The sequence below is a fragment of the Nerophis lumbriciformis genome, linkage group LG04 (genome assembly GCF_033978685.3).
Source record: "Nerophis lumbriciformis linkage group LG04, RoL_Nlum_v2.1, whole genome shotgun sequence".
Taxonomy (NCBI): Eukaryota; Metazoa; Chordata; class Actinopteri; order Syngnathiformes; family Syngnathidae; genus Nerophis; species Nerophis lumbriciformis.
The window spans coordinates 16553250-16573620 of record NC_084551.2 but is presented as its reverse complement, the minus strand read 5'-3'; the positions used below and the strand labels follow the sequence as shown (position 1 = coordinate 16573620).

Here is a 20371-nt window from a genome sequence, read left to right as displayed (position 1 = left end):
GGGATAGAGGAAACTGGAAAAAAGAATGTGGTTAGTTTTTAGAAAAGAGTTAACAATGGCATACACTGCTTGTTATGCCATTTTTTACACAATACCTCTTTAGACATATTTTGAAGTTCCTCAGCCTCTTTTTTCAGTCTATCCTTCTCCATCTCAAGGACTTTGATTGAGTAGCGTAAATCATCTGCCTCTTTGCTGGTACTTTGTCTTTCATTTTCAAGTTTTTGAACAGTGACCATTTTTTCTTTGGTGGCAATTTCAGTCTCATGAAGACGGGACGCAATTGCATCTGCTTGTTTCTTGAATTTCTTGGCCTCTTCTTCGGCTTTGGCCTGGGCTTCGCTGAGCTGAGAAACTTGGAGTTTAAGTTTTTCGGACTCCGCTACAATCTCGAGTTGCCTTTTTCTTTCTGCTTCAAGGGACTTCTGGTATTCCTCCGTTTCCTCGTCCAGACGCTGCTGCATGAGTTGTTTGTCCTGAAGCAGCTTTTGTGCTTGCTCTTGAGCCAAGTCCTTCTGCTTTTGAAGCCTTTCAGCTTCAGCTCTAAATTTGGATGCTTCCTGTATGGCTTGCATTTTCTCTTTGAGCATTTTGTCTGCAAGAGCTCGTTGATGACTCAGGTCATCTTCAGCAATCTGTCTTTGGCGAGCGGCCTCCTTGGCTTCGGCACTTAGTCTTACAGCATTTTCAGCAAGCTGTTTCATATTTTCAGCTTCCTCTGCAAGGAATTTTTGAGCGTTATCTTTGTCTCTTTTAATGAGGCGCTGATTTTCTGCCTCAATTTTCATTTTAAGGTTGAGCAGCTCTTCCATTTGAACTTTTACTTTAAACAGTTCATCTTCTACCTGTGCCCTTTGTTTGACAGCGTCTTCAACCTCATCCTTCAAGCGCTGGAGCTCGTCATCAAGGAGACATTTTTGATTGTCAGTCTCATTAAGCTGAAGTTTAACCTTTGTGAGCTCTTGTTCTACTTGGAATTTCTGTTTCAGTGTCTGCTCTGCCAGTTTTTTGTGTTTTGCCATTTCCGCATCAGCTTGTTGCTTTTGCTTCAGTGCCGTAGCTTCAGATTGAGCAAGTTTAGCAGCTTCAAATTCAGCCTCCTTCCTAAGCCTCTCAGCATCCTCTTGGGCTTTGGCTTGGTTTGTGGCTTCTAACTCAGCAGCCACTTTCTGCCGCTCTGCTTCCTCTGCTTGCTGACGGAGAAGTGCTGCTTCTCGTTCTGCCTTCTCCTTTGCAGCCTCAGCCTGTTTTGCAAGCATCTTGGCTTTTTCATACTCTTCCTTGAGTTTCTTCTGCATGATGCTGTCTTCTTTCTGTTGAGCCAAAACACTTTGGGCTTGCTGTTCCGCTGCACTGCATTTCAGGGCTGCTTGTTGGGCTGCCACGACCTGGATTTCTGCTTCTTTGTCAGCCTCGTCCTTCTGCTTTTTGGCTTCTTCAGCTTTCTTTTTCAAACGCTCAAGTTCCTCCTGAGCGGCCTTGCGTTGTCGAGCTGCATCTTCCTCTGCGGCAGTGATTTTCCTAACCTTCTCTTCAGCTTCCCTCCTCTTTCTCTCTTCCTCGAGGGCAAGCCTTCTCAGCTTTTCAGCCTCCTCCTCTGCTCTGAGCCTGCTTTGTTGAGTTTCCTCTGCAATATTTTTTAGCTTGTTTAGTTCGAGTTCCAGATCTAGTTTTCCTGATGAAGCTTTTTCAAAGTTGAGCTTGAGGATTCTGATTTCTTCTTCGACAACTCGCCTTTGCTTAAGTGTGTCATCTACTATAGCCCTTTGTCGTTCCATTTCGTCCTCAGAAGATTTTTTCAGTTGAAGGATCTTCTCTTCAATTGCTTGCTTGTGTTGGTTGGCTTGGTCTTCCAATGCTTTTCTCTGGTAAGCCTCATCTTCAGCTTGTCTACGAAGTCTCTCATTTTCTGCTTCTTTCTCCTTCAGAGCAATTTCAGCTTCAGTTTTCAAACGGGTGGCTTCACTGATAGCTAACAGCTTCTCTTTGAGGATCCTCTCAGCTTCTGCTCTCTGACGAGCTGCCTCTTCTTCAGCAACTTGCCGTTGATGCTTGGCCTCCTCTGCAATGCCTCTCAGCTTGCCGGCTTCATCAGCTAGGTCCCTCATCTTGGCAGCCTCCGCCTCAAGAAGCTGTTTGCTCCTCTCAGTGTTGGACATGGTCTCCTTTTCCGCCTTGGACTTAAGCTGAATGAGTATATTCATTTCACTTCTCACTTTGGCTAGTTCATCTTCTAGCTGCTTCCTTTGTTGTTGTGCTGCAATAACTTCATTTTTGAGACGATACAGTTCATCTTCCAACAAGGATCTCTGCTGTTCTGCATTGTCAAAGTCTGCCCTGAGACGAATCAGCTCTTGTTCTGCAGCAAGTTTCTGCTCAGCAGTGCTCTCAGCCATCTTTCTCTGCCTCTCCAGTTCTTTCTCTGCCATGTCTCGCTGCTTCAAGGCTGACTCTTCAGCTTTGGACCTCTTTCTAGCCTCCCGCTCCGCCTCCTCTTTTTGTTTCTCAGCTTCTTCCTGCGCAAGGTTCTTTTTGTGAGATTCTTCCTCAGCCTGGAGCCTTAGGCGGAGGGCCTCGTTAGCCTTTTGCCTCCATTTTTCAAGTTCTTTTTCTGCATCTTCCCGAGCCAATTCTGCATCTTCATGTTGTTTCTTCAGAAGTGCAGCTTCTTGTTGCAACTGAAGGACAGCGCCATGCTCTTGTTTGAGGGATTCTTCCAGTTTGGAGGTCTTTTCCACAAAGGAAGTGTGTCTGCTGTGGAGTTCAGCGGCAGCACTCTTCTGGGCTGCTTGATGAGCAACCTTGATTTGTCTTTCCTTTTCAACCTCGGCCTGCTTAACTTGCCTTTCTGCCTCCTCCGCCTGCATTTTCAGCATTTCAAGGTCTTCCAGGGCTTTTTGCTTTTGGCGTGCAGCTTCCTTTTCTGCCTCAGATTTTAATTTGAGTTCCTCCTCAGCCATGAGCTTTTTTTGGCTCTCTTCATGGACTTGTTTGCGTAGCTTTTCGGCTTCTTCTTGGGCAGCCTTCCTAAGTTTCTCAGCTTCAGCCGCTCTATCACGAAGTTGCTTTAGCTCAGATTCCGCAGTAGATTTTTGTGTGACTGTTGTCTCAAGTTGGATTCTGATGAGGCGGATTTCCTCTTCAATCTTTACTCGACTTTGAAGAGCGTCATCCACTTGTTGACTTTTGTCCTTGATCTGCTGCTCTGAAAGATTTTTGAGCTCTTGGAGTTCCTGTTGAATATTGTGCTTTTGCTTTTCCGCATCTACAGCAGCGACATCTCTCCTGCTAACTTCTTCCTGCATTTTAAGCTTCAACTCGTGCGCCTCTTTTTCTGCCTCGGCAATGGCTTTTGCATGAGCTTCAGCTAACTGCTTCTGTTTGTCTAATTCAGCCTGCATCTCAGCCATTTTTTTCTGTTCTTCTGCTTTGAGTTTCTTTGCAACTTTCTGCATTAGTGGAAGGAAATGGTAAAGAAAGATTATAATTAAGCATGACACGTTATAGGTGACACTTTACATTACCCAGCTCAAACAGTGTGAGTTAATTGTAATTGCCATGGTAATCACAACATAATCATACTGGGATAAGAGCAAAGTAATGTACAGTATTACCAGTGCAATGTTAATGTTAAAAGTTAGCTCAAAGATCAAGTCAAAGTTCAATGTCAGATGCAAAATAGATTCACATTCAAGTGTTGTTAAATTCACAATGCAATGAAAAGAATATATGACAAAGCAATGGATGTTGGCATCAGTTAATGGATGGAACATATTCACAGAAAGAAAATCATACTGCATGCGGCATTCATTGGACTTTCGACACTAAAATTATATATATATATATATATATATTTTTTTTAAATTCAACGTCTTTCACAAAATAAATATCTCTATCCTTCATTTAGTAAGAACATTAAAATAGTATTTCAATGTGTTTTTCTATAAAATCCTTAAAAATTTTCTTTTTAAAATCGGGTTCGTCAACACACTATACACCACAATTGAATGAACCATGAAAGATGAGCAAAGTTATGGATCAAATACCCAGAAAAGGCCATAGTTTTGTTAGTAAACTATTGAAAAGGAAATGAGTAAATTTAAAGTTTGCTCAAACATGAGCGTGACTAAGAATTGTTTGACATTTTAATGAGTTCTAGTGCTCGTTTACAAGAGTTTTACATTTATATTTTGCAGTCACCAAAGATGTGGAAATTAAACAAAAAAATAAAGCTCTAAAGCTAAACAATGAAAGGAAACCACATTTCACCCATACTGCATGTGAGAGAACCTTCACCACAAAACAATTTACCTTTTTAATGCTCAGAAAAGCTCAACCAAACATCATGGCAAACCACTGGCAAGCAGTTAAGAGAAGATAACAAACACAGAAACCATTAGGGTTAGAAAAAACGGTGAGAGGGTGTTGGTTTGGGAAACTAAGATAATAAAACAGAGGCACAGTTTTGAAAAGTACCAGAGGTATAGGAAAGGAAATAAAACCTGCAGTGAAAGAAAGAACCCCTTACCCTAAATCTGCAACGGGATACAGAAACAAAGAAAACAAAGCAATCCAGGAGGTTGCAGTTTGACACTGTAAACACAATAAACTACACACTGTACTATAAACACTTACCCAGGTGAATTTAAACACCCTTTTAAAAATACATATCAATAACAGGGCTGCTATTTTTATTTTTTATATCACTGATTGTTTGTTGAGAATGTGTGTGTGTGTCTGTCTGAAGAGAGATAGCTCCTGTGACTGTGAAAATTAAATATGTAGAGTATAAATGTATATGAAGTGCGGTATGTGTTGGTTGAGTGTTCATTAGTTTGTTGGTTAGGTTATTGTTAGACTTTAGTTCGTTTGGGAACCCCAGCCATAAGTCACGCACCTCCTCATTCTCCAGGCGTTGCTGTGCATCAGTGATGAACTTGATGTACTGACTAGTCAGAGTCATCAGCTCACTGTAGCGGGTCCTCAGTGTTACATACTGGTGTGGAAATTAGAATATTGTCAGCAAGGAAATCTTCTTTATGTTGTCCTGAAATGTATTCGATATTGTGTGAGTAGCTCAGTAAAATAGGGATTTGAAGATTCACACCTCCTGAATGATGTTATCAGATGTAGAATCTAGTTTGGATTTCTTCAAAGGAGAAGCCAGGGGCTCCACTTGTGCTCTGTAGGCAACCAACTGGAGTTCAGAGTCCTATTGGGAGAGAAGGAAATTTGTAGTATAGTAATTATGCAAATTAATAGACATTCTGCGATGCCTCAGAGACGAGCATTCACACGACTGATTTAGCATTGATTCCAGAAAGCAGATACTAGAATCTTCTGATGTATTCTAATCCATCCTTTTCCTGCTCGTAGTGGCCATACTTTGACTGCTGTAATATGCTGTTATGTAATAACTATAAATATTCTCTGCAAATCACTTATTTATTGTCGTCGCAGCTTGCTAAAAGGAATCACACACGATTGTTCATGTTATTTGTATTTACACCAGTTGTATTGCAGTCGAGTGGTCTATGCTCACCTTGATTATGTGGATATATGCTTTGGCGTATTTCTGACACTCATCAACTTTGCTTTTGTTTTTCTCAATCTCCTCCAGTAATTTCTGTTTTGGGATAAGCAAGATAAAAGTCAATGCATTGCGTATTTACTGGTAAAGTCAAAATGTGTCTCTGACCTTCTCCAGTGCCAGTTGCTCTTTCAGAGTCTTGCAGTCAGTGATGGGCACAGTCTGGATCCTTTCTTGTCTTTGCTTGGCGTCTGCTATCCAAGTGATGAGCCAATCGTAACTCTCCCGGTAATAACCCAGCTGGCGGCCGAGCTGCTCCAGCTCTCTCTGGCGAAGGTCAATCTGCGCGAACATGGCCTTCCAGCGGTCCTGAACGCTGGAATGGAGCTGGTGGTAGTGGTCCAGCTCCGCATCCCGCTCACTGTGCACGTGACTCATCTTGTCACTCACAGCAGTGGCTTTCTTGAGTTCTTCTTCAAGGGAATCAAACACGGGCTGTTCCGCCTCGGCCTCTGTTCTCATTTTCTGCACAATTGGAGCAAGAAAAGAGAATGAGGACGCAATCAGGGATCACAAAATAAAAGTTTGATAGACATTACGCTAAACTAGCTAAGCCTTACTAAATTGTTTTTACTACTATTACATTATGGAGGCACCTCCACCCTTGTCGTTGATTTGTCTGTCAGTTAGAAAAATAAATCAAAAGGTTGTGGGCGGATTTCTTATTAAACCTTTAGATAATGTCAGTAATAGTAAATTTTGGGCCTGATCAAGATAATTTCTACTATGTTACCATACGTTTACGTTACTAGCTTCAACTTATGTGTGTGTACAGAGACACAAACAGTGGATAACTGACAAGACGCTTCACTCTATTTACTTCATTCCACTATTGATCCCTTAAAAAAAGTTATGTGCACATTTTCATTAAACTTTCAGGAAATTTGATTACATTTTTGGCCTGATCGCTGCCCGGATTGAGGACTTTTTTACTATTGAGGTAGGGCTTGGCGGAATACTACTCTCTCTCAATTTATTTTCCATACAATGTCCTTTTACTAAACAAACCTTATGAATCTCATTTGCACGATAATATGGCATTTGTGGCTTTACATGCTTTCCTCATTTACAGTTCTCCTCTGCTGTCTGTGTTGGCCGAGCAACGGCATTCATTAAAGGAAAACAGTCGCTGTGGATTTCGAATTTGTAGATTACTATGATTCTCATGAACTATTATTAAAAAACCTAGGTTTTATAATAACAGATAATAAGAATAAGAATAGTTAATATGAATCAATGTAAACTACTAAACACTGCACGTTTTCTTAATAACAATTAGTGATTCCCAGAGCCCCAAAAAAGTCTGCGGGCTATAGAGTGTTTTCTATTCGGGCTACAGTACTCTGGAATGCCCTACCGGTAACAGTTAGAGATGCTACCCCAGTAGAAGCATTTAAGTCCCATCTTCAAACTAATTTGTATACTCTAGCCTTTAAATAGACCCCCCTTTTAGACCAGTTGATCTGCCGTCTCTTTTCTGCTCTGCCCCCCTCTCCTGCGTGGAGAGGTTATTAGCAGACCACAGATGAGGCGCTAGCTAGCTGTTCAAAGTCGGGACCCGGGGTGGACCACTCATCTGTGCATCAGTTGGGGACGTCTCTGCGCTGCTGACTTGTCTCCACTCAAGATGATCCCCTGCTGGCCACACTATGGACTGCAGTCTCACACTATTAACTAGATCAGGGGTAGGGAACCTATGGCTCTAGAGCCAGATGTGGCTCTTTTGATGACTGCATCTGGCTCTCAGATAAATCCTAGCTGACATTGCTTAACACGATAAGTAATGAATAATTCGGCTGGTAATCACAGTGTTAAAAATAACTACGTATCAACCAGACTACAAAGCCTTTAGCAAAACCATACAGCACCAGAAGTCGCATTAAAGGTAAGAAGTATTTTATTTATTATTGGTTACCTTCAGAATAACTGTTATTAATAAGAAAAAGAGACTTATTATACCGTATTTTTCGGAGTATAAGTCGCTCCGGCCGAAAATGCATAATAAAGAAGGAAAAAAACATATATAAGTCGCACTGGAGTATAAGTCGCATTTTTTGGGGAAATGTATTTGATAAAACCAACACCAAGAATAGACATTTGAAAGGCAATTTAAAATAAATAAAGAATAGTGAACAATAGGCTAAATAAGTGTACGCTATATGACGCATAAATAATCAACTGAGAACGTGCCTGGTATGTTAATGTAACATATTATGGTAAGAGTCATTCAAATAACTATAACATATGGAACATGCTATACGTTTACCAAACAATCTGTCACTCCTAATCGCTAAATCCCATGAAATCTTATACGTCTAGTCTCTTACGTGAATGAGCTAAATAATATTATTTGATATTTTACGGTAATGTGTTAATAATTTCACACATAAGTCGCTCCTGAGTATAAGTCGCACCCGCCAAACTATGAAAAAAACTGCGACTTATAGTCCGAAAAATACGGTACTCTAAAAATGTTGGTCTTACTTAAAAATGCACGCATTTAGTTGTATTCAGTGTTAAAGAATGGCTCTCACGGAAATACATTTTAAAATATTTGGCTTCCATGGCTCTCTCAGCCAAAAAGGTTCCCGACCCCTGAACTAGATCCACTCGACGTCCATCGCACTGGTCTCAAGATTTCTCATTCTATCCCATTGGGTTGAGTTTTTTTGTTGCCCTGATGTGTGATCTGAGCCGAGGATGTCGTTGTGGCTTGTGCAGCCCTTTGAGACACTTGTGATTTAGGGCTATATAAATAAACTTTGATTGATTGATTGATTGAACAATAACTATTAATAACAAAAAGTAATTGAACTGCTAATTACTGTATATACAGTTGTTGCTCCTTTCCCTTTTTAATGTTCACTGGAGGGATAGAAATTTGATTTGAATTACACACTTTACATAGATCCTAGCAGCAGAGCGCTTTTCAAGTTGATTTAATAAGTCAGGAAATAAGATGTCAAAAAGTCGTAAACAAAGAACATGGCACCCAAACCTGTCTTCTCCTCTGTCCTCGCTCACAGGTCTCCTTGAGACCCCCTCAACCCAACAGACACATCCACACAGCTCCCCTTATTCCGTCTCCAACATGTACTCTATTATCTTTAATTAGACATATTTTCATACACAGATTACCTTAAGCTCTGCACGGTATTTCTCCACTGCCTGGGCATCACCCGGCACAGTGTGGACTTCACGCAGACAATCCTCATACTGCTTAAGGACCCCCTCTGCACCCTGAGTGTTCCGGATGACCATTTCCAGAGTCTTCAGCCTGGTGTGAGAGACAATAAATCAGTTGAGCGCACACTACAAGAACTGAGCCATTTCTCCTCATCCTCTGTAGCCACGGGCAACAGGGGTCTTACTTCTCCAGATAAACGGAGGAGAGCGCGTGCGTGTGATCCATCTTCTGCACGGTGAGGTCAAGCTCAGAACGCAGCACAGGAGAAGAAGCAAAATTCTGAGAGGATTTTAAGATCTCCTGTGCTCTCGCTGACATCTTCTGAAGGTCCATGTTGAGGCCATCAACCTCGACTTGTACTTTCTGTAAAATAGATATATTGTATTAGTGAATAGACGTATACAAGTATATGCACTAAAGCAGTGGTTCTCAAACTTTTGTCATAGTACCACCTCAGAAAACACGTGCCTTAAAGGCCTACTGAAACCCACTACTACCGACCACGCAGTCTGATAGTTTATATATCAATGATGAAATCTTAACATTGCAACACATGCCAATACGGCCGCAACTTTAAATTTCCCGCAAAATATCCAGCTAAAAACGTCTCGGTAGGATGACGTTTGCGCGTGACGTCACGGATTGTAGCAGACATTTTGGGACAGCATTGTGGCCAGCTATTGAGTCGTCTGTTTTCATCGCAAAATTCCACAGTATTCTGGACATCTGTGTTGGTGAATCTTTTGCAATTTGTTTAATGAACAATGGAGACAGCAAAGAAGAAAGCTGTAGGTGGGAAGCGGTGTATTAGCGGCCGGCTGCAGCAACACATACACGTAGCCGGTGTTTCATTGTTTACATTCCCGATAGATGACAGTCAAGCTTTACCATTGGCCTGTGGAGAACTTGGACAACAAAGACTCTTACCAGGAGGACTTTGAGTTGGATGCGCAGACGCGGTACCGTGAGTACGCATGCAGCTGCGGCTTCCAAACATTTGATCGCTTGCCCGTACGTGCGTGCCGCTATGTGCATGTCACGTACGTGACTTTGGGGAAATATATGTGTTGTATGAACTTTGGGGAGGTGAACGGTACTTTGGGCTGTGGGATTGAGTGTGTTGTGCAGGTGTTTGAGCTGTATTGGCAGGTTATATGGACGGGAGGGGGAGGTGTTTGTTATGCGGGATTCATTTGTGGCATATTAAATATAAGCCTGGTTGTGTTGTGGCTAATAGAGTATATAGTCTTGTGTTTATTTACTGTTTTAGTCATTCCCAGCTGAATATCAGGTCCCACCCGCCTCTCACAGCATCTTCCCTATCTGAATCGCTCCCACTGCCCTCTAGTCCTTCACTCTCACTTTCCTCATCCACAAATCTTTGATCCTCGCTCAAATTAATGGGGAAATCGTCGCTTTCTCGGTCCGAATCGCTCTCGCTGCTGGTGGCCATGATTGTAAACAATGTGCAGATGTGAGGAGCTCCACAACCTGTGACGTCACGCTACTCGTTTGCTACTTCCGGTACAGGCAAGGCTTTTTTATCAGCGACCAAAAGTTGCGAACTTTATCGTCGATGTTCTTTACTAAATCCTTTCAGCAAAAATATGGCAATATCGCGAAATGATCAAGTATGACACATAGAATGGACCTGCTATCCCCGTTTAAATAAGAAAATCACATTTCAGTAGGCCTTTAATAAGTACCACCATAATGACCAACATTAAAATACAGTAGTGTAGTAGGCCTAAGTACTCATTAAAAACAAGGCAGAATTTATTTTTTTAACAAGTACCGTAAATTCCGGACTATAAGTTGCTGCTTTTTTCCTACGCTTCAAACCCCGCTGCTTATAAAACGGTGCGGCTAATTTATGTATTTTTCTTCGCTATTTTGTTCAACAAATAGTTTTCATTAAACACAAGCAGATGCACTGAAAAGGTGTGTTATTGTTTTTGCTATGGTGCCATCTTTTAGGTGAGTTCACTCACTGCAGGTGCTTCAGGGTGAACGTCTTGGAAACAAGCCTTTTGGCTTTTTGTGCCATCAATTTGCCTTTTTAAAGCATTACATTGATTCAATCCTTTAAGATGTCAATAAACCTCTCAATCAATCAATCAAGTCTAATCCATTATTATTATTATTATGAAGCAGAGGTGCCCATTAGGTCAATCGCGGAGGGTGTGTCAGTTGATAGAAAGGCATAAAAAAAAAAAAAAAAGATCTAAAAATGACCAATCATCAATCTTCACCATGACGCCACTTTCGTCACTTAATAGACATTTAAGGCACCAGAGCATCTTGTGAAATGACACTGACTGCTGCAAGTGGCCACATGCGTGGACAGCACCTTTTAGCTCTTATTTCCAAAATTGTGTACACTACTGAATTGGGGTCTTATGCCGACATATGGACACTTATACTGCTACCTGGTGGTGTCAGAAGAGTATAACATACAATGGAAATTGGAAAAAAAAGTGCAAAAATAAAAATTAGCATGTCACTACACATGAAGTACATGTTTGTGTACTTATGGACTAAGTACATCATATAAAAAGATGATTTTTAGTTTTTATTGTAATTAGGGTCCAATAAGCCCAAATAGCAAAGAGAAGTAAAAAAAGCATGTAAACAAACAGCTTGGGCCTTAAGAGGTTAATGCAATAAACACTTTTCATTTCAACACTCTCTCATGTCAAACACCTGGTGTCATAAAAGTTCCTGTCTTAACAATAAAAGTGCTGCTCTATTCTGCCTGCGCTAACAAAATAAGGGTCTCAGAAAGCTAGTGCATACAAGCTAACAAGCTATGGAGTTTGCCTCCCATGTATTTCTTGTAAAGTGTATACAAACGAGTATAGACGCTGGACAAATAAGAAGCTGAAAACCAAACAGTTTTATGTGACATTTGCTAGCATATTTACAAGTGTCTGTGTTTGTTTTATAAACTTACATTAACTTACAACTGCATTCTTTTTGTATTGTTTCAGTTTCACAAATTCTTCAGTAAATTCACCGTGGAGTTATTGAATCTGTTTAGCTGATTGGTGAGCGAGCTTCCGCAGCTAATGGATCCATGATGATGACTTCTGTTTTGTTTAATTTGCTGTTTTACTGCCACGTGAAAGGCACCGTTTGGAAACAATTAAGGTAAGTAAATAAACAGTTACAAAATATTTCTGAGTAAAAAACTTTTTTCACAATGTATATATCTGCGACTTAGTCCGTTGCTAATAATATATTGAAAACCTTTTTCTAAAAAAATTCTAAAATTGAATATACCAGTGCGCTCTACAGTCCGGTAAATCATTATCAGACAGTATCGCAAAGACATTATTTTTTACCACAATTGGTCTACTTGGGTTATTAATATTGATCATTTGATAGTATGGAGATGCTTCATTTTTAGCAGATAAATACCTGCTGTTATGCACACAAGAATACTATAAAACTACCATATTATTATCTACATGATACATGAAGTGAGTATTACCTTCTGGCCAACTGTCTTCTGAACACATTCTTTCAGAGGTTCCTTTTCCATGGGTTTGCGTATGCGAGCCACAGTCTGGGCCTCATAGTCCTCAATTCGCAGACGCAGGTCTTTGAGCTCAGTGATGTAGTTCTTGCACAGAGATTCATTTTGTTGACCTAGGATACAGAGTTTTTACAAATGTGAGAATACATTACACTGTCATTTATTCAGTCGTAATAGTTGATTGACAATAAGGACAGACTTTTATACATTTTGCAGTACAGTCAGCACAATAGCCCATGCATTATATACTGTACATAGCTGATACATCACTCGGCCACACCACTAGCAGTGTTTCCCATACATTAATTTATCGTAAATGTACTTGTACTCTCTTGATGAGCCAACTCCTTCAAGACTGTTGGAAAACCATTTCAGGTGACTACCTCTTGAAGCTCATCGAGAGAATGCCAAGAGCGAGCAAAGCAGTAATCAGAGCAAAGGCTGGCTATTTTGAAGAAACTCGAATACAAAACATGTTTTCAGTTATTTCACCTTTTTTCGTTAAGTACATAACTCCACATGTGTTCATTCATAGTTTTGATGCCTTCAGTGACAATCTACAATGTAAATAGTCATGAAAATAAAGAAAATGCATTGAATGTCCAAACTTTTGGCCTGTACTGTATGTACATATATATACATATAAACCTATACATACATACATACATATATATATATGTATATACATATATACTGTATATATATATATATATATATATATATATATATATATATATATACCTATATATATATATATATATATATATATATATATATATATATATATATATATATATATATATATATATATATATATATATATATATATATATACAGATATATATATACACATATATTATATATGTATATATGTATATATACACATATATACAGATATATATACACATATATACATATATATGTATACATATACATATATATGTATGTATACATATACATATATATATATGTATACATATATACATATATATGTATATGTATATTTGCATATATGTATATACATATATATATATATATATATATATATACATATACATATATATATGTATATGTATATTTGCATATATGTATATACATATATATATATATACATATATATATGTATACATATACTGTATATATATATTTCTTAAGATTTTGCAATAGAGTAAGTATCATTTCACCTTCCAGGTGATATATGTGCTTCTTCCATCTCCTGCAATCATGTTCCACAAAACTTCGACTACATTTTTTTTCAAATGAAGGGGTTTGACATTTTTGCAACAGGCTTCCGTAGTTAGTCAGCACGCACACACAGTGGCGTGCGTGAGGCAGGAGCAGGAGACTCATTGAGGAGTGCAAAGTATTCGTTTCTACAGAGATTAGCGAATACTTTTGTAAGCCAGTAAGCAGAAACACACATGCTGTTTTATGCCAATTTTGTTCCGTTAACATCTCATTTGATAAGCGTTTGTACAAGTTTGCTCCGCTAATTGTCAATAGCCTGTCAATTAGTTGGTCCAACGTGCGTTGTTAGCATTAAGCTGGAGGCATTAGAGTCAACCTTCATCCTGTATATTTGTATTTCTTTTTTTTTTTAGTATAGAACAAAAAGTATTGTTGATTTATCATGACTCCTTCATGTATGTGCACTTCATGTGTACAATAATGTATTTCCTTTGTGTGCTAAGTTTACTGTAACTTCATTGTGGAGACTATCAATTAAATCCTTAAGTTGTTTTTCTCATTGCTAGTTTAAAAGACTGTTTATTTGGTAAACTAACTTCCTACATTCAGGGAGGGCAGAGTAATAAATGTCAATGAGCCAGGCCTGTGTTACATTGTAGTTGTAAAAAAGCCAGCAACAATTGAAAAATAGAGCATAATATTATAATGTAAGAAAAAAATGTATGTTAACACCAGTGACTAATAGCAAAAATTTATTTTTAAATATATGTATACATTTTAGCCTTTTTAAAGAAAACCAATGCATCATCATATAATTTATGCAAATTATATGATGATGTCATATTGACACTTCCCCGGCACCCCCCTCGCCACACCAATCTGTGGAAAAGACGGATTAGGTACAACTGTACACTCATCATAATCTAACGAGATACCAATTTTAAATAACAAAAATGTGTTAATATATTTGATACAAGTATATTCCATTAGATTATGTTGCTTTACAAAGCATATTCAATACACACTATTAATCGACCGGTAAGTTACTAAGTACTTTGTGCATACTTTCTAGCGGAAAAAAAAACACCATGCAGTCATCACCTATATCTACTTAAAAATAACAATCTCACTCCTGCTCTAATGGTCGGAAGCGTGTGCACATATTAGCTCGACTTTACATTCACTCACCTCTGATCTTAACAACTTTTTGTCCTGAAATATCAATTAACAACATAACATACACAGTCTGATTTATATTTGTCATCATATCACTTCTCTCTTTAAAATATGTCCTGTTCGTCCAAGATTGATATTTGAGAGATTTTACCTTCTTCCAAGGAGCGAAGTAGGCTGTCAAAGTGCTGGGTGGATTTGGTGTAGTCGCCCTCCACTTGCAAGCGGTCGTCAGGTCCGAAGAGCTGAGAGTCCTTGCTGTCACGCATGTAGTCTTGGTAGTGGATTTCCAGGTTCCTCATCATTTGTCGATATTCATCTGGTTTCATTGATTTTAACTGGAAAGGATAGATATGATACATAAAAAAACTCACTGACATGAGACAGTTCAACAGTATATTGAAGAAGACAGTACAACACTGTTTTTTCTGACACTATCAGACATTGATTAATTAAAAACAATCTTCATAATGTAATATAATCTAATTTTTCTGGTAGTCGTAAATTGATTGATTAATACAGGATATCTCCCGTCCAAAGGCAAAACCCAGTAACTCAATTTTGGTCAAAACTGAGCTGATAATAATTTTGGAGTTACTAGGACATTCTGAACGAAAATTGCAGGCTGGAATTGCGGATACCAATTAACATCAACAAAGCAGAAATCAAATCTCTGTGAATGGATGGGACTTTAATATAAAATAGATTGGTTTTCGTTTGTTTTATCAAAATCAGCTAGAAGTGAGTTACTAGGTTCTGCTTTTGGACGGGAGATATGGAGTTACAATTTAAAAACAAACTTAAATGCATACAAATCTATAAAATACACTCGCACTGAAAATGTTTCATCCCTTATTGTGAGGGGTGTCTGAAACCTATATTGATATTGGTCTGTAATTAACCAAAAATAATGTATATACTTTTAATAAAACAGAATTTATCAGCATTGAAAGGAACAAGCTGTAGAAAATGGATAGATGGATGGATCAGAATATTAGCAACTGATAGAAGCAATCCATTCCAATGTCCGCTCCAGAAATTCTATCCAGCAGAAACCGGAGCCAGAGTGCAAAGTCCATGTCAAAATTCTCTTACTGTACTGGAAATGGACTTAAATGATTCATCTTCATGTGGTTGTGCTTGATTGCCAGTATGCATGTAAAAAGGGCCTTAAATTGTATTTATTACGATCTTAAAAAGTCTTACATTTGACTTGTTGAAACTTGCAGAGACCCAGACTGCAAAATAAATAATTAATTTGTGCTGATATTGTATCAGATTGATATTGGTATCTGCCAATACTCAACGCTGCAACTTCCGTATCGCATCGTAAGTATAAATGTTGTATCGGGACACTACTACTTATTGTACATCTTATTTATTTATGCAATAAACCAACAAAACAAGAACAATTTGAAGAGTTTAACACGTATTTTTCGGAACATAGGGCGCACCGTATTATAAGGCGCACAGCAGATGAACGGGTCTTTTTTGGTCTATATTCATACAAAAAGCGCACCAAATTATAAGGTGCATTAAAAGGGGTCATATTATAATTTTTTTTTAATATTATTTTTTTATCAGACTTAAATGGCGGACTCGCGCAAAGCACTTTGGGTAAACCTGTACCATATATGGATAATCCACTGACGACAATTGAACAGGCGTAGTCCTGCAGTCCACACATATCTCTTATGAGTGACTGCCATCTACTGGTCACACTTATGATTACAGCATGTACCAAATAGAATTACTTTGAGGTCAATAAGCACAACCAGTATTAATACGTACATTAGGCACACCGGTTTATAAGGTGCACTGTCGATTTTTTAGAAAGTTAAAATATTTTTAATTTCGCTTCATAAGCCGAAAAATATGATATTCTAAAACTTGCTCTATCTGTTGGAATTTTATACATTTGGATTTAAACAAAATTTGCAATAAGGGTTAAATAAATTATATCAACTATACCAGCATTTATTTGTCTTGCTTTTGTGCTTCAATATGCTATTTCTCAAAAGAGGATAAATACAAGTTTGTATTCATAAAATGGTTGTCAAATACATTAACATTTAATCACAAAAAATGTTGCATTAATGATCTATAAATGCAGATTAATCACACATGTTCCTTTACATTAACTGCAGCTGGTTACCTGAGTTGTTATACATATATATCGCTGCATAGACCAGTGTAAAAATAAGTGAGGAGACTCTCGACTGGTGTGATTTGTGGCAAATTAAATTTCAAAAGGCGCCCCGATGGTACTTTAGATAACAAGTTTTTTATCAAATAAATGATGTGCATTCAAATAAAATATGTACAAATGCTCATGTATGACATTCTGACAGTAAGATTTAATTTAAAATAATGTTTATTTTTTATCGCTAATTTAAATTAGGCAAGAAAGTATTTTACTGTGATTAATCGCAATGAATGAAAACTTGAAAATGTGATTAATCTGAATTAAAAAAAATATTGTTTGATGGCACTAATTTTATAAGGTAGTTAATTTGTAAAGACTTGATTTATCTGCATGCTTCTATGTCAATTGTTTGCAAACAATAGCAAAATAAATGTGCTACTGTACACAGTAAGTGGACATTTTCTCTAAGTTGTAACAAAATACAAAAAAGAAATACAGATCCGCTAGCAGGTGTCCAGATACTATCAAGAAATGTATCAAGACATACCGTTGTGATGTTCCAGGTGCGAATCTGCGAAAAGTCCCTCATCAGGTATTGCCAAGAGAGCAGACTCTTCATGTTGATGTACAACATCTGCCACGTGGACACCATCTTCTGGTGACCTGTATCCAGCCTGGCAGTCGGAGAGGCGGGACAAATATTCATTACATTACCACTACAAGATTTGAAAGATTGAAGGAAATCATGAATCTTCTCTGTGAGCATTTGGTTTCTGTTTCTCACCCGGACACACTGTCCATGGCGTCCTTGTTGACGGGTGGTACCAAGAAGCAAATAGAAGGCACAAGTGCCTCCTCTCCGGTGTGACTCAACACCTTCCATTTGAAAGGCTGGGAATTGTTGAGGAGCGCGTACTCGTCTCCTTTATGAACGGTAATCTGTGAACGGATCCATCATTTAACCATGCAGTCCATCTTTGCAGGTTCAAATCTGTCGTTTTACATATTGCAAAGCGATCCAACCTCTTGTTGTCTGAAGTCACAGACGGCTTGAATGGGGAGTTTTCCTTTGATGGACGTTGTAGGGTTGCGTGGTTTCAGCTGGATAATGGAGCGAGCTCTCTTGTTGAGGCCGTTCACGTGAGTTTTGAATTCGTTTAGCTGTTCTTTCTCCTCCTGTTGACACAGAAGTTGACCAGATCACAACTACGTGCATAGGAAAAGACCTCACATTCAGATATGTGTCAGCCTTCATCGCTCACCACAGCGTCTTGCAGTAGGTCCTCAAGGCGTGTGGCTGTGGTGGAGCGATCGCAACTGTATTTCTTGTTCATGGTCTCCTGCAATTTCTTCAGCTTGCCCTGAGCTTCGTCTACGTCAGCAAAGAACTATGAGATAGAAGACAAAGATTGATATTGACTATTTGTTAATGTCTTGGTGGCTTGTTACAATTTTCCAATATACACAAAACAACAAAAATTAAATTTAACAGTAATGGAATACAACTAATCTGACCTTTTCAATAATACTCTGTTAAAAAAAGCATACAGAAATATTGTCCTAATGACTGTGACACGTTATCACATTGCTTTGTTGTGATTTTCATGCACATTAACATTTTATTTGGGGTTTGTTAAACAGCTACACTCATATTTATTATCAAAATAATATAAATGCTCACTATCTTTTTAAACTTGCGTTGAAAGTGAATGTAAACACTATAGTATTCTGTATTTACTCAAATAGTCTCTGTCCGTATTTAATCCTGTATTTGTATTCCATTATTTAATCATCTACAAATGTATTTATTATACACTATAATTTTAGTTCCTATAGGGATAATCCCGATCAACGTTTTTTGCCTCAGATTGATACGATTTTGGGTCCCCATTCGATACTTTGATAATAGATTATAGAACTAAAAAATGTTTAATAACAAGTAACTAAAGTAAACACAATAATACATTTTTATAACGCTTATCTTATTAAATGTACAATTTGCTAGTGCTGTTGGAAATCAGATGATGTATTACATATGTGGTATTGAATGATACATTACATTTTTTAAGAAAATAAAGTGACTAGTGCACAATAACTAAATAAAGGCAAAAACTATTGACTCCCTTTTAAATCATTTGGGTTTTGGTCTTAAAGCCTTTCTTGCCTGACTTTATAAACAATAATAAAAACAACAAAAAAAGACTTTGTAATAATAAGAACAAGAAAATGAAAAATAGACATAATCACTGTATATATATATATGTATGGTTTATATACTAACAGTATACTAAGTATACATAGTTAACACATCTGGATCGATCAACCCTATTTTACATTGAAGATTGAGCGATTGGCTTCTTGTGTCGTCCTGTGTGTGTAGCATGCTTGGCTATTCCTTTCCATCTACAGTGATAATAACACATGGAATAAACTTATATTTTACGCCATGGTCGTGAGGATTTGTATCTTAAGAGCGCTTTGCACTGCGTTTGTTGCAGCTTGCTCTCAAATTCGAGCCGGTGTTCTGGCAAGACACGCACCCTCCTAAAATTCCTCAGTTACAGGGAAATCTCGAATTTCCCTTTGAACACATGTTTAAGTGAACCGACTTGATGGGCATGTTGAATCCCTTATTGTGATTTTATTAAGTTTGTTCAAAATAAACTAAATCATCACTATTATAATTAACAATGAGGTTTGAATAATTTTAAGTGTAAATGTAATACAGTCTCCTATAATGACTTCGATAAATAATAAAACTGCACATGACTAACAATGCATATGCCAGCATGCTCAGTCAAATATGCTGTGATGTAACAACATTATCATGCACTTTATCCCCAACAGCATACATAAGCATTCACACACAATTTAAAATACTATGCATTACAACAGACTCAAGAACAGTTTTTTCCCTAAAGCCATAACCACGGTGAACTCTCATAAGCACTGATTTTATAGTTTAGCACCTCTCTGTGTACAATGTTTACTTTCCACCCACAGTCTGAATGCTTCTGTATATATGTATAAAGTATAATTTTTAATATGTAAACAACACATTCAGAACATTCGTTCTCAGGACTGGACTGTGCACCTTACCTCCTTTTGCACTATTTATTTTCTTTCCTTCCTATGTTTCCTATGTTACACTGATACTGGAGTTCCTTTTAATCTCATTGTATCAATCATCCCATCCATCCATTTTCTACCGCTTATTCCCTTTGGGGTCGCGGGGGGCGCTGGAGCCTATCTCAGCTACAATCGGGCGGAAGGCGGCGTACACCCTGGACAAGTCGCCAGGGCCAACACAGATAGACAGACAACATTCACACTCACATTCACACACTAGGGCCAATTTAGTGTTGCCAATCAACCTATCCCCAGGTGCATGTCTTTGGAGGTGGGAGGAAGCCGGAGTACCCGGAGGGAACCCACGCAGTCACGGGGAGAACATGCAAACTCCACACAGAAAGATCCCGAGCCCGGGATTGGACCTTCGTATTGTGAGGCAGATGCACTAACCCCTCTTCCACCGTGCTGCCCTTGTAT

The 20371-nt window shown here is 38.3% G+C and overlaps 1 protein-coding gene across 8 annotated transcripts in view; it reads right to left on the bottom strand.

Annotated features, from left to right (window-relative positions):
- Positions 1–20371, bottom strand: part of LOC133596884 (plectin-like) — a 227388-nt gene that overhangs the window by 9655 nt on the left and 197362 nt on the right. For 7 of the 8 annotated variants that reach the window (XM_061949798.2, XM_061949761.2, XM_061949769.2 and 4 more), the window contains 13 exons: positions 18085–18210; positions 17846–17998; positions 17607–17761; positions 17370–17496; positions 14831–15014; positions 12271–12428; positions 8962–9140; positions 8729–8867; positions 5699–6055; positions 5543–5626; positions 5108–5212; positions 4898–4996; positions 96–3449 (listed from right to left, as the gene is read on the bottom strand). In XM_061949798.2, the coding sequence (XP_061805782.1) occupies positions 96–3449; positions 4898–4996; positions 5108–5212; positions 5543–5626; positions 5699–6055; positions 8729–8867; positions 8962–9140; positions 12271–12428; positions 14831–15014; positions 17370–17496; positions 17607–17761; positions 17846–17998; positions 18085–18210 (5220 nt within the window). The remainder of the gene's footprint in view (positions 1–95; positions 3450–4897; positions 4997–5107; positions 5213–5542; positions 5627–5698; positions 6056–8728; positions 8868–8961; positions 9141–12270; positions 12429–14830; positions 15015–17369; positions 17497–17606; positions 17762–17845; positions 17999–18084; positions 18211–20371) is intronic. The other variant, XM_061949815.2, reaches the window with a different exon arrangement.